The 14,209-nt window shown below is 45.7% G+C and overlaps 1 protein-coding gene across 2 annotated transcripts in view; it reads right to left on the bottom strand.

The window, feature by feature from the left end:
- Window positions 1-12,976, bottom strand: part of FAM149A (family with sequence similarity 149 member A) — an 80,179-nt gene extending 67,203 nt beyond the window's left edge. The window contains exon 1 of one of the 2 annotated variants that reach the window (XM_020802199.3): window positions 12,373-12,976. In XM_020802199.3, the coding sequence (XP_020657858.3) occupies window positions 12,373-12,845 (473 nt within the window). In that variant the 5' untranslated portion in view covers window positions 12,846-12,976. The remainder of the gene's footprint in view (window positions 1-12,372) is intronic. The other variant, XM_020802191.3, reaches the window with a different exon arrangement.
- Between the last annotated feature and the right edge of the window lie 1,233 nt (window positions 12,977-14,209).

The following is a 14,209-nucleotide window of genomic DNA, read 5'->3' as shown; positions in this document are numbered from 1 at the left end:
GTGTGTGTGTGTGTGTGTGTGTGTGTGTGTGTGTGTGTGTGTGTGTGTGTGTGTGTGTGTACACACACATATATACAGCTAATGGTGTGTCCTATGAAGGGATAAAACCTCGATTCAAAACTCAGGGCTAGACTTGCTCCTAAACAGGGCTCAGGAGATATTACACCTGGTCACAATCAGATGTCATCGTTAGATATTCTCCCCTAAACTGCATAATTCAGTAGTTCAGTTTACTATTCACAACAACAGCTAATTGCAACAAATACACTTTTTATTCTCATTGTCTCTCTTTTTCCTTGAGAATTACAGTTCCTTTCACCATCTTGACACATATCATCCACTCACCATAGAATCCATCACAATCTTTCCCTGAAAGATTACCTCAGGAGCACCTTTATTATTAAACACCCACTTTCTTCCAGATAAACAGGTACTCCTTTGTATCAACACTCACCATTTTCCACAAGCAAACAACTTTGGTCATTCCATGTTGCATAGCCATTTGCTTAATTAATATGTAAAAACCCAAATAGAAATACCTTTGGAACAATTTGCAAATATAAAAATAAAACATTCAAGAGAAACAGAAATATTTCAGTAAAACCAAATCAACTGAATGTTGTCAAAATATAAAATAATACAATGTTAAATATCAGCAGTACTGTAAATCCTAAACAATAAAAACAGAGTTGGGAATGTCGTTGTTTGCATAATTATACTGCAAACTGCCCAGAAAGTGTTCTAGAAGGGCAGGGAATATATAAGTCAAAACAACTACAGCTTGTATCAAGGATTCCCTCCTTGGCATCTAAATGTTACCCATGAGGATGGCAAATGGCTCTCTCTTAGGAGGGTAATCCATGGACAAGGGACCATTACTAGAAGGTTCTTTCTTTAGTAACCACGCATCAAGTCACTGACAGAAGACAATTCAAAAATGACTTCTATAATCATGCAGGCCATACAGGAGCAGGCATTACTTCAAGCAGAGTGGGTTTCCACAATTTACCATTTCAAGTTTATCACCAGCATTTTAAAATGGGCTAAGAAATTAGCCAGTAAAAGAGTCTGACTAGATGGGGAAATTTGGAGTGATCCGGTTTTTTATTCGGTGCAATCTATTTTATCTTGCATTTGAGCTATGCTTCCATTCACATGGGAGACATTTCTTCTCCAGGAGGAAGATCCAGACCGCATTTCAGATCATTCCAATTTCTCCCCCTTTCAATTACTGTTGCCCCCCTTCCTTTCCCTGCCTTTTGTCATGGCTATCATTCTAAAGGCCATGGTGACTTCCCTTTTTTATTCTTTCATATATTAAGTGGCATACAGCACCACAACAATACATCAAACTACCATGGTACTGTACTCCCTTTCATCTGAAATAGAACTGCAGCCCTCAGGATAATATTTTTAAAAACTGTAGGAATAGGAAAATACAAGAGTTTCTCTATCATCCTTTCTATGTCACTACCAAATTTTTATGTCACATGGTTGTCACTACCCACAGTTCTATTTTGAAACAAATTAAGCAACCACACAGGCTGCAGAATGGAATAATCAGGAGCGCTCCCAATTGCACCAACTGAACTGCAGCCCTAGTGCTGTGCCAAAAAGGAGTGGAACAATTTTCAAAAGAAGTGGGATGGATTGCCCCTAATTAGAACACACGTGGCCAATGGAAATAGGATGAACAAAACGATACCAAAAGCGAGCCAAATACTGAGCCATATGTTCATCTGATTGCTTCCTAAAACAGTCCAATTTTATTTGATATATGTTTTCATGCATTGTACCCCACTTCTTCAGATGACTGGTAACTGGGGTGATGTGTTTGAAATGAGCAGTTCTAATAAGCAGTAGTGTGCCTCTGTTTTGCACATACTGATACAGTACTTCCGTACTGACTTCACAAGTAATCACCCCAGAGAGCCTCTGTGTATCTCTCTCATTCTCTCTCTATCTGTTTGCTTGTTGAAAATAATTTATATACTCCTCCAGAGTGCACTGCATTATTGGGCAGTACAGTATATAAGTTTAAATAAGGAAGGAAGGAAGGAAGGAAGGAAGGAAGGAAGGAAGGAAGGAAGGAAGGAAGGAAGGAAGGAAGGAAGGAAGGAAGGAATATTTATACCCTGCCTTCATCTTCAAGAGGACCCAAGCTGTCTTAAATATAGTGGATGGAGTGATGGACCTGGGTTCAAATACCCCCTCTGTCATGGAAACTCACTGTGGGTAGCAATGGTAAAATGACTCCTTAAACATCTCTCACACCTTGAAATCCCTATCAGGGTTGCCATAAATTGGATATGAGCATAAACCTCACAATAACAGTAGCCCATGATAAAAAAAAGAGTTCTGTACCATTGAGGTCAACTGGGCCTCAAACACAAAAAACAGGATCAATCAGTATGCCAAAACTATGAACCTGATCCCTCCAAAGGGGTGCAACCCCAGTTAGAGCAGGCAGATTACCACTTAGTTCAGCAGATGGATCACCTATTTGTAGCACCTGTCTTGTGAAAATTATCTCATAAAACCCTCACTTTAAAGGACACATGCACTATCTGCAGAATAATCTACTTGGCTCAGTAGAAATAATATGAATTGGAAATGCCAACAAGTGCTCTGAAAAACAGTGAAAGCTTATTCGTAAACTGGGGCAGGAAAGCAAATTGGAACCAAATATTCTATTTTCCTCACAGGGAAGGCAACAGTATGTGCATATGTTAGTTTAAATGACTATGTTTTTCCTGCATGGTAGTAGCTTCACAATAGGACCTTCATGGCTGATAGAAGTAAAAGTTTGACTTATTCAATTAAGGCAATTGCCTCATAAAAGATTGTTCTTACTTGAAAAAGAAAACCAAGCTGTTTGTGTGTGTATTCAGAAGAGATTAGCCAGCCTTGTAAAAACAGGCTCCTCGACCCCCCCTTTCTCCTTGCCTTTTCTTCTCTGTTCAAGGTCTCACGCTTTTCTGAGATAAGCATGGAATGTTGGGACAAAGGCCCAATTTAGGGAAAGTGAATTGTTCTGCGCATGTCTAAAATGTGTTTTCACTAATCCAATGAATTGTTGCTAACTAACTTAATGACCTCAAAGGCCCACCCCTCTCGCCCTGAGGGGACAGCTATAAGACTGTACCAATTCCTTTGTTCTTTGAAGAAACCCTAATCACCCACAAATTAAGGTGAAATGGTATTTCTTCCCGCCAAACTGCAGTGGCGTTCTGTTTTTGTTTTTCCTTTTTATGTAAATAAAATGAACTTCAATAGAAAAGCCTTCGTGTCTCAGTCTTTTGTTTAAGGTAAATTGTTTGGCATAACAATTTGGGGGCTCGTCCGGGATCTCTAAACGCCCCGATTGGGGCTGGATTTTTATCCAGTTGAGGTCAGGCAGAACAGGCGGCGGTGAAGTGAATCGGAAGGCGCCTCTGCCTTCTTTTAAGGCAGCCGCTTCCTTGCCGACGCTTTGGCTGCTTGGCATCAAGAACTCGGAAAGAGGCACGAACGCGAGAGTTTTTTTAAGCCGGCCGGCCAACGAATCAACGAGCCAGCAGACCAACAGACCTGGTAAGTTGCAGTGGGAAACTCTGAAAGGGTTGGTTGTTGTTGTGTGAATGAAGAGTGAGTGTCCTTGCGGTTCCCAGAGGTGGCCGTTGAAGTAGTCCGGGACCCTGGGCCAAGGTGTGCGACTGTTGTCTGTACCCTCCTTGTGTCTGCGTCAGAGAGACCCCTTACTCTCTACGCAACCTCCCTATCCTTGTGTCTTTGTCTCCCGTGGGATGGGAATACAGACTTCCAGAAAGGGCCCGCGGGGGTCCAGAAGGTCCGGTGGGGACCATAGGAATTCCGAGGGGGACGCCCCGACTCCAGGCCTTCTTGTGGGGGGTGGTAATGAGTTAGGAATTCCTGGCAACAGTGCGGTGGGCAAGCTGTTGCTGCATTGGGAGTCTGTAAAAAGGTACAGGAGTTTCAGACAGAGAAGGGAATGGTCCATGTGCTCTGGAGTTTAGACACAATTTGATATTCGTTCTAAAAGGGCCAAAATTTGGCCCATCCGCCCCGTGTCCCTTATGTAGATTTTTGGATATGGTACCTAATCAAATTTGGAGAAGAAATAAAACTGGCAGTAAGTAGAGACTTGATAGGCTCTAAGTTACAAGGTGAGGAAATGACAAAATTGGAGTTTGTAAATTGGACTGCTCCACCTCAGTAAAAGAAAAGGAGGGGGATGGCGAAAATAAAGACGGGACGCTGTCCGAGGGACCGGTGACCCGCTCTAAGGCACGGCAGATGAAAGAGCAGGGAGTTAGTGCCCAGTATCCACTCAGAGAAGTCTCAGAGATGCTTTAGGGACTATGATTTACAAGCCCACAGAGCTGCTGCACATTTGTAAGCAGCTGACCGGAGTCACCTAGGAGACTCTGGCAATTGCCGCTCGAACAGAACAGGCGGCCGGGGAAGCACTTCCAGAAGTAACCCCTGGAGATTGGGATTTCCAGGATGAAAATATCAGAGGGCGAAGTGCAGAAATGAAAGAGTTCTTGTTGAAAGGGTTGGAGGCAACAGTCCCTAAGACTGTTAGCATGAAATTGGCTTTTTGGTCAACCGAAAGGAAAAGAATGAAAGTTCAGTTGGATATCTGGAAAGGCTAAAACGCAATATGCGAAGGAACACTGGGCTGGACCCAGAAGATTCAGGAAATGAAAATATTCTGAGATTGGAATTTGTGTCAGGGTGTTACCCAGATATAAAGTCCAAGTTACAGAAAATGGATGACATGACAACCAAACCCATAGGACAGTTGCTAGCGAAAAGCTCAAAAGTGGTAGCAAGAAGAGAAAACAGGAGGAGTTTTTCTCTGCCCTACCCGCTCAGAAGAGAAGGGAATGAAGAAGCGGGGGGGGGGGGGAGAGAAAGGAGGGGCAAGGGGCCCTGACTGTGTTCACTTTTAAGGTGGCTCAGGAAATGCTTAGGTGAAGCTAGGCAAAGAAAGAGAGAGAGAGTATATTGTAAAGAAGGCAAGGAAAGTTGTTGCAAGATCAGGTAAAGAGTTTTGAGGGGAAATGGGAAAGGAAAGGCTATAAAGGAGGGAAAAATAAGTGTGTATCAACTAGCGATGCAGCTAGAGGAGGAAGGAGATTCAGGAAAGGAGTCCTTAATAGTGCATGCCAGCTCGGACAGCAGAACTGTTTGCTCTAAGCTGAGCACTACAGTTAGCTGAAAGGAAAAAGGATTAAAAAGAGAAGAAGGAACGTAACTTTCTCAAAGTTCATGAAAAACACAGAGAATGTTATCCAAAAGTGTATATGAAATGGAATCCTCAGGAAGAGTCCTAAGAGAAATAGGAGCGAATGGAGAACAGGGAATGAGAAAAAGCTCTTTTGGCTTGTTAAACTTACTGGGGTATAAAGGGTTAAGAGTAGGCACAGAGTAGGAAAAAAAAAAATCGCCTGGTGTTGAGGGAGGGAGATCCCGGCCAGCGTTAGGACTGTATAAACACATGCAGATCTGTAAAATTTGTAGTTAGAAAATGGGGAAAATCACACACACACACAAAAGACACTAGGGGAATTGTTGACTATGGAATCCCACAGAAAAACATGCAGGAAAATGACAGATGCAGTATGTGGATTGATTGGCAGAAGTACGTGTTTAAAAAGCCTGAATTGAAAAGGAGGCTTTGGAGGTGTGATAGAATAAATAAATAAAATGCAAGGGAAGAGAATTTGGAGACAGGAGAAAGAAATAGGTTAGTAGATAAGAGATAGCAAGCAGAATTGCTGGGAATGTTCAGATCCCCCTCCTTGCTTCTCCAGATGCACAAAGTGGGAGCTGGAGAGACAAGGGGGGTTGATTTCACACCAGGAATGGTTTGCCTGTTTTACATAGGCACTTTCTGTGGGAATTCCTTAGAAGTCACTTTTGCATTCAGGGGTCACTACCAGTTTTAAGAGATTAAAATGTGTGGTATTTTTATTGAGAGTGAATTATCTAGAAGCCACAGAGGATCTAATCATTGGCATGGATGCCTTGCAAACTATGGGTTATGGTTTAATTCCTATAACAAACAACTACATCGAGCCTAAACCCGGAAATCGTTAGGAGAAAATATATTCCAGTTTTAAGGTGAAGAATTTGAGAACAGGAGTAAATGCAACATAGGAAGCGATTGTCCTGCATTCTTCACACCAGCATAGGACTATCCTTGGCGGTGGATGATGGTCAGTAGGCTGCTACAGATCGAGGCTATTCTCCTTGAAAAAAAACTCGATCTAATACTGAGGGTTTATCAGAAACTGTCAGGAAGGAACTGTGTAATGAACATGATGGTATTGCCCTGACTGGTCTACAGATAAAGTTTAGGGAAGACCTACAGGAAGAGGCAATAGGGGGAATATGGAACCTGTACACTGACGGTTCCTCTAGAGTAGTGAATGGGAAAAGAATAACGGGATATGCAGTGGTAGACAGGATAAGGGGTTCGAAGTTGAATCTGGACCCCTTCCCCCGTCCATGTCAGCTTAGACAGCAGAATTATATGCCCTAAAAGAGCTTTAGACATAAGCACAGGAAAATCTGTAAATATCTGGACAGACTCTAAGTATGCATGTGGAGTAGTCCACGTTTTTGGAAAAATTTGGAGTGAAAGAGGACTACTTACATCCCAGGGAAAGAATCTGGCCCACCATCAGTTGATACTGGACACCCTGGAAGCGTTGAGCCTCCAGTCTGAGGTAGCTATTATCCACATTCCAGGGCACCAGAAGGGAAACTCCCCGGAGGTAGTAGGAAACCGGCTGGCTGACGAAGTGGCAAGAAAGGTGGCAGGAAAAGAATTGAATCCCGCCCTCTTAGCAGCCCTTATTCCTACCAGTAAAGAGATCACTGCCCCTTTGGTGTATTCACAAAGGAGCTTGAATTGACAGAGGAGCAGGGAGCTACAATGGTGAACGGCACGCTAAAGTTGAGAGATGGAAGACAATGGCTGCCCGAGGGGGTGGTCAGGAAAGTCCTCAAGGCATTGCACGAGGGAGGACACTGGGGAGTTAAGGCTCTGGTCTCAGCCTTTCTGCAAAAATATACAGGGAAGAAAAGTGTGGTCACACGCCAACACCATTTTAGCCCACTGCATTCCTTGCCAGAGAGTAAATAAGAATAACCCGAGAAAAACAGAAATGGGAGGACGACCTCTGGCCATCCACCCCTTCGAACATTTGCAATGTGATTTTATTGATATGCCAAAGTCAGGACTTTGGAATCAGTGTTTGATAATAACTGATCAGCTCACTGGCTGGGTAAAAGCATACCCTACGGCTCGGGCAACGGCAGGGACAGTTTGTAAAATCTTATTGGAACAAATTATTTGTAGATATGGGTTAATCCAATCAATGGTTAGCAACAGGGGTAAAAACTGAAAGGATGAACCAGACTTTGAAAGAGCAAATTAATAAGTTGATGCAACAAGCGCAGTTGCCCTGACCGAAGGGTTTTGCCCCTAGCTTTATAAGCTGCATAGCATTACAGGACTCTCGCCCTTTGAAGCCTGTGCAGAATGGAGATTTGGGATGTTAATACACAGAGAGTGAGCCTTAATTTAGATTTGTTCAAGGATGCCTTTATAAGAAAGTATTTGCTGGCCCTATTCTCTATTTTCTCCGATAACAGGGAGCGAGGCATTTCAGTGCAACGGACGCTATTGGAGGTAGCAGTGCATTCCTTCCACCCCGGGGATTGGGCTTATATCAAGGCATGGGAGAGTGAACCGCTCGCCCCAAGATGGCTTGGTCTGTTCCAGATTCTGTTGACAACAGAGACTGTCATCCAAACTGAGGAAGCTGGTTGGACTCACTATACCAGAGCCAAGCGCGCAGTCGACCCTGAGGGACGGTGAAAAGTTGTGCCTGTGTCCAAGGACGGACTAAAAGACTATTTTTAAATGACATATGTAATGTCCATTAGTCGGTTAGCGCATAAATATTGTCCTTTCTTTAGTGTGTATATAGAAGTAAGAAAAGTTAATAATCTGATCCAAACTTGGCAGGTACATTTGAGAATAGACAGGAGTCTTAGGGGACTCTATTTCTTAAAAAAAATATTCAATAGAAAAAAAAAAATATATTCAATTGGTGATCAAGTAGTGTTGGAGGACGAGGGGACCACTGATTGGGAGGAGGAAAGGAAAATCTTTAACGGAGTTTTTACAGATTTGTGATGGTACGCAAAGAGGTACGAGGTAAGGGCCGTGGAACTTTGTATACCAGCACTGAGTTGGCTTCAAGTCTAGAGTTCTGGCATAACCGAGATTGCAAGCAGTGCCCCCTCATTAAAATCAGAGATAGCAATATCTGCCCTGGATCAGAGTCAGACTCCGACTAGGTCATTTCCCCAGGAAAGTGATCTTTCTACTCTCATACTTTCACCTCCCGGCAGTTTACTCGGAGTATCAGGTAATATCTGAAACTTAAAGACCCCCTGATAGGATTGGATCCTTTTGAGCCTTACTGTTATTTGTATTGCCATTTTTGCCCTCACCATTGGAGTGCCAGAATAACTAAATTTGACGAAAACCCGGCTTTGAGGTGGTATGTGCTTAAGGTGAGATATCCTGAAGGGTTGTGGACTGAAGCTTGTAGGCTGTAAAAACGCCAATTGCAAGCTGTCTGTGGAGAATTCAATCTGATAGCTCGGCGCAGGCAAAGACCAATTCCCAAGGGATGGCTCCGTTACGCATCTTCGGTGCACCACGAAACGTGTTAGAAGTGCAAGAACGCAAGCCCCTGGTCAGTGCCCAGTCTAGATTCAGAGGACGAGGAATGGAATTCCCACTACAAGCGGAGGTAAAGCCCACCCCTCTAATGTCTTGGAGAAATATCAGGCAATTGTTTATTGGCAGACCACGGGTTGATGGCAAAATAATGATAGTGTGAGGGCTCTTCTTGAGCCTTGTGCTACAAGCTACAGGATCCACCTGCCCCTGTGTAATAACGACAAGGCAGGGAAGCAGGAAACAGCAGACCTTAACCTATAAGTCCATCTTCAATTGTGTTGATAATGTTACCTCCTGTGCATTTGACAAGGTAAAGTACAAAGTTTGTCAGGACTCCCTTGGAACTCAAACTTGTTATGACCCTAGAGAAAACCCCGAGAGAATTTGGATTGAATTCCGTGTTACAGTAATTGGTAATGGAGGCTGGACTAGAATTAAATGTGGTGGAATAGGCTGGGTTCAGCACAACATGGTAATAGCAGCAAGTGCAGGTTAGAAACTCACCTGTTTGTTTCTGTATGAAACTGTGTGAAGTTAGCCACCTGATCTACCACGCCCTGCAAGCCTCAGGAAGGTGCCTGTAAAGTTCGATTGTACCTGGGGCTCCTATGAAAATTGTCCAAGTGAAAGACACCTTAGGTTGGTCTGGGGGAGGGGAGGAAATTTTCATAATAATGAATAAGTCAAAAGAAATTATAAAAAGAAAAACGGGGGAATAATTGATAGAAGTAAAAGTTTGACTTATTCAATTAAGGCAATTGCCTCATAAAAGATTGTTCTTACTTGAAAAAGAAAACCAAGCTGTTTGTGTGTGTATTCAGAAGAGATTAGCCAGCCTTGTAAAAACAGGCTCCTCGACCCCCCCTTTCTCCTTGCCTTTTCTTCTCTGTTCAAGGTCTCACGCTTTTCTGAGATAAGCATGGAATGTTGGGACAAAGGCCCAATTTAGGGAAAGTGAATTGTTCTGCGCATGTCTAAAATGTGTTTTCACTAATCCAATGAATTGTTGCTAACTAACTTAATGACCTCAAAGGCCCACCCCTCTCGCCCTGAGGGGACAGCTATAAGACTGTACCAATTCCTTTGTTCTTTGAAGAAACCCTAATCACCCACAAATTAAGGTGAAATGGTATTTCTTCCCGCCAAACTGCAGTGGCGTTCTGTTTTTGTTTTTCCTTTTTATGTAAATAAAATGAACTTCAATAGAAAAGCCTTCGTGTCTCAGTCTTTTGTTTAAGGTAAATTGTTTGGCATAACAATGGCTATCCTTAGAGAACTACAAAATAAATAAAAGGACGGACTGCAGATACTTTCAGTAGATTCTGCCTTTGCCCTGCAGATGTTGTTTACAGCAGTGGTCCCAACCTTTTCCCAACTGCAGACCAGTTGGGGGGGTCGTGGCACGCTCACGCAGGGGGGGTGTAGCATGCTCATGGTGGTGTGGTGTGCCTGCAGGGGGACATGGCATGCCTCTGTGGTGTGGCACAGCCGCAGGGGGCGTGGCGCACTTGCACGCATGCACACGGCGCACTTGCAGGGGGCAGAGTGTGCTTGCACGGATCCTGCTCACAAGGTGGTGCTCGCGGTGGGAAGGAGATTTGTGTCCGCAGCCCAGTCCTGCCTAGGCCGCAGACTGCTGCCAGATCACAGACTGAGGTTTGGTGACCCCTGGTTTACAGGTTCACAGCTGTCCAAGTTGGATACTCATTACTAATGTTGATTAATTACCCTGTCAAATACACACACAAACACACAATTTGATCAGTGTTTTTCTTCACCTGAATATGCAAACCTATAATTTTAGGGTTTAGTTGCCCCTTCCTGAATGCACACTTTAACATGGTGAAGGGTTTGAGTGTATTAGTGAAGCTGAGAGCAATGCCATCAGGAGACCAGACATAATTATAAGCCTGGACTCCTAGCAGGGTAACCCTCGGTGGAATGGTCACAGCTAAGACACCGGAGTATATTGTGCCCACCCTCTTCAAGACAGCTACAAAATAGGTGACATTGGTGGAGGAGGCAACAGCAGTGACACTCACGCTGACTTCTGTTAGTACTGTGCAATATGTGGGAATGGTAAACCCCTGCTGAAATTTCTTTACCATGAAAAAACCCTATGGTGAGACAGTCCAAAATGAAACAAGTGATAGTTCTGGTAGATGAGATTCTCAGCTCAGAAAGCACTCAGGTAGGTACTAGGAATGAGCAAAGGGCAAGTACAGATAGCTGTGTCACTAAGGGCACAACGTGATTAAGGCCAAAAGGACAGCTACTGGCTGATGTGCACAGAAGTGAAAGGAAACTCTGATGTTAAACAACACATACAATTGGAACACTAAACATGAAAAGTATGAATCAAAGTAAACTAGAAATCATAAGGCAAGAAATGGAATGTATAAACAAGCAGTGCTTGGTATCAGTGAACTAAAGTGGCCTGGGACAGGATACAAAGTGGTCTACTCTGGAAATGACAAATCCAGAAGTGGTTCTATTGAGGCAAGATGTAGCACAGACAGTTAGGAACTATCAAGCAAGGTCTGACGGAGTAAGATCAATCAGATTCCAGGAAACCCTATCAACATAACCATCATTCGAGTCTATGCTTCAACTACAGATGCTGAAGAAGATGGAATTGAAATCTTTTACACAAGCATTCAAGAAGAAATTGATTGCACACCAAATTCAAAAGTAGAGGGGAAAAAAAGCTGAACAAAATGCTCCTGGAAAGTTTGGCCCAGGGGATGAGAAATGAAGTAGAAGAATGACTCACAGAGTTCTGTGAAGCCACTAATGCGTTTATTGCAAATACATGCTTTAAGCCATGGGTCCCCAACCCTCCAGTCCGCAGACTGTGGCCTGAGCTGAACCGGGCCACGGAGAGAGACCTCCCCGCCCCCACACGCACTCCCCCCATACAGCCTCTTTGCACCTGCGTGCACACGCCTACGCCCTCATGAACACTCCCCCACCCCTTTGCACATGCATATGAGCGCACAAGTCAGCACAAACACCCTCCTGCTTCTTCATGCATGCACATGAGTAAGGGGGATGCCACAGGGTTAAAAAGGTTGGGGACCACTGCTTTAGACAACCAAGTACTGTAACCACCTCACAAGAGAAAAAAAACTACAGTGTCCTTCGTTCCAGACAAACAATTTCAAACAAACATATGGGTCAACCTGCAGAAGATCATGTAGACCTCTTCCCTTACACTTCATAAAGGCCACACAAACTGACACTGTGATTATTATGATTTTCGATACACAGAGACGATCAGACCTTAGAAAAGTTATGTTCTACTAGACTACAACTCCCAGAATTCCCTAGCTGGTCCGAGATTCTGGAAGTCAAAGAAACTTTTCCCAGCTCTCTATAACCATTAGCGTCTCCTTCCAAGCGGTGCGGGGAAAATGTCACCCAGGAAGGTGAGGGGAGATTCTCCCCACTTGGTAAAGTCACCGCACACAAACAATGCGTGTGTCCAACACACTCGCTCCTGTCACCTCTCCGCAAACCGTCCCTTATTTCCCCCCTAAATGACGCCGAGAAGCCTCACCCCGGGCGCCCGGGCAGGTCGTCCCCCTGGCCCCACTTGCCTGGGCTCCAACTCTTCTTCCTGAGGGTCCGTGTCGGGAGCGCCCTCCTCGCCGATGTCGGGGAGCGTGACGAAGAGAAGCGGTTTGCCCGCCGGCGGTGCTGCCCAAGTCCCGGACTCTCTCGCTAAGGAAGGCGCCGGCGGGCGAGGGGAACTGCTGCTGCCGCTGACGCCGCCGAGGGGTTTCGTCGCGGTCCCGGCCCCGCTTCCAGCGGGAACCCCTCGACTGGCGGCGGCTGCCGCCATCGGAGCCGACGGGGCCCCGGCGGGCGGCAAAGCAGCGCCTCGGGCTGGGAACGACGGGGCGCCCAGCGGGGATGGAGGAGGAAGAAGGAGCGGCGGCGCCTTGGGCGGAGCGGCGGAGACGGCGGGCGAGTAAGGGGGGGAGGTGGAGGAGGAGGTGGCGGCGGCGGCGGGGGAGGGCTTGAAGAGCTTAGCAAACGCGGTGCCCAAGTCCAGCACCGCCACTTTCATGGTGCCGCCGCCTGGCCCGCGGAGGGTCCTTCTGCGTCTTCTGGGAAAAGAGAGGAAGAGTCCCCGGGAAGGCGCAGGGCGACGAGGGGGGACCTTTCCTACGCCGCTTGCCGAGCGTTACCACGCTCCCAAATCCCCTTCAGGACTCCTGCCGCTGCGCTCCCGCTTCCCTGTCGCGCGTAAGAAAGGTGCAGGATGCGATGCCCCGCCGTCAGAAGGCGAGCCCGCTCACGAGAGATACGGAGCGAGCGCCGAGCTCGACGGTTGCCAGGGCCTGCCTTTTAGCTTCTTTCCCCCCCCCCTTCGGGTGCCCGCGCAGGCAGGCAGACAAGGGCCGGCGGGCGCGCGGGAGAGAGGCAGAAGCGGTTGCTAAGCTAAACAAAAAAGCGAGCGCGCCGCTGGCCGTTGGGCGCTCCGCAGCCGCGGGAGCCACCCCCAACCCCACCCCTGGCGTCGAGAAGGAGGCGAAAAGGGAAGGCGTCGGCGTAAATGCCGCTTTCGAACGCTGGCGTTGGAAACCGAGTGGCGGGATTTTTTTTACCTCAGGCTTCTTCATATGAACCCCACGACGGACCATTCCTCCTTTGCCACTCTTTAGGTGTATGCATACTTGCTGCAACCCTGCCCTGTGGATGCTTATAACTAGGAAATGAAGCCCTGCCGACCTTGACAAAGATGAATTTGGCCTAGCTCTCACAAAAAGCAGCAGCGAGAATTCTCGTCCATTTGCTTCTGGGGGGCTCACGTGCCTGCTCCTTCACACAATTACCGTACTTTTAAAAGAAATCTTCACCTGTACAGAAAATTTGGTGTGGGAAGTTTCTAACAAAGCCTTTTCTCAGCTGCAAGAAGTTTGCGTGTACGGACATACGGCCCCTGGCATGTCAGACAAGTGGCACAAGCTGGTTTAGCACCTGGCTTGCGGGGTTTTGCCATTTTAGTGTATACAAGGGAACAAAACTGCAGTCTTTAAAACAATTAAAGGATGGAGCTGACAAACATGGTGGCAGAGGTATTACCAGGGTACATCTGCAAGAAGCCTGGGTTACTGGCCTCATGGATGTCCACATAGGAGGCAAGGAGAGCTTCTCCCCGACCAAAAACCAAACATATATTTAACATACACAGATTAATACATTGTGTTATGGGGGAGCATGCTGAGCACATACTAACAAATCATGCATTGTTGCCCTCACCTCCCCAAACCTGGCACACACACACACTCCCAACTCTTCTCTATTTTTTCCCACTGCTATGATGGGAAAAATCCATGAAGCAAAAAATAAAATAAAAAATAAAAAAAATAAACCCAAAAACACAACAACCCAAAAACCTAAAAATCCACTTTTTAAGTAGTAATTGTT

The sequence above is a fragment of the Pogona vitticeps genome, chromosome 5 (genome assembly GCF_051106095.1).
Source record: "Pogona vitticeps strain Pit_001003342236 chromosome 5, PviZW2.1, whole genome shotgun sequence".
Taxonomy (NCBI): domain Eukaryota; kingdom Metazoa; phylum Chordata; class Lepidosauria; order Squamata; family Agamidae; genus Pogona; species Pogona vitticeps.
This window is presented reverse-complemented; position numbering and strand designations above follow the sequence as displayed.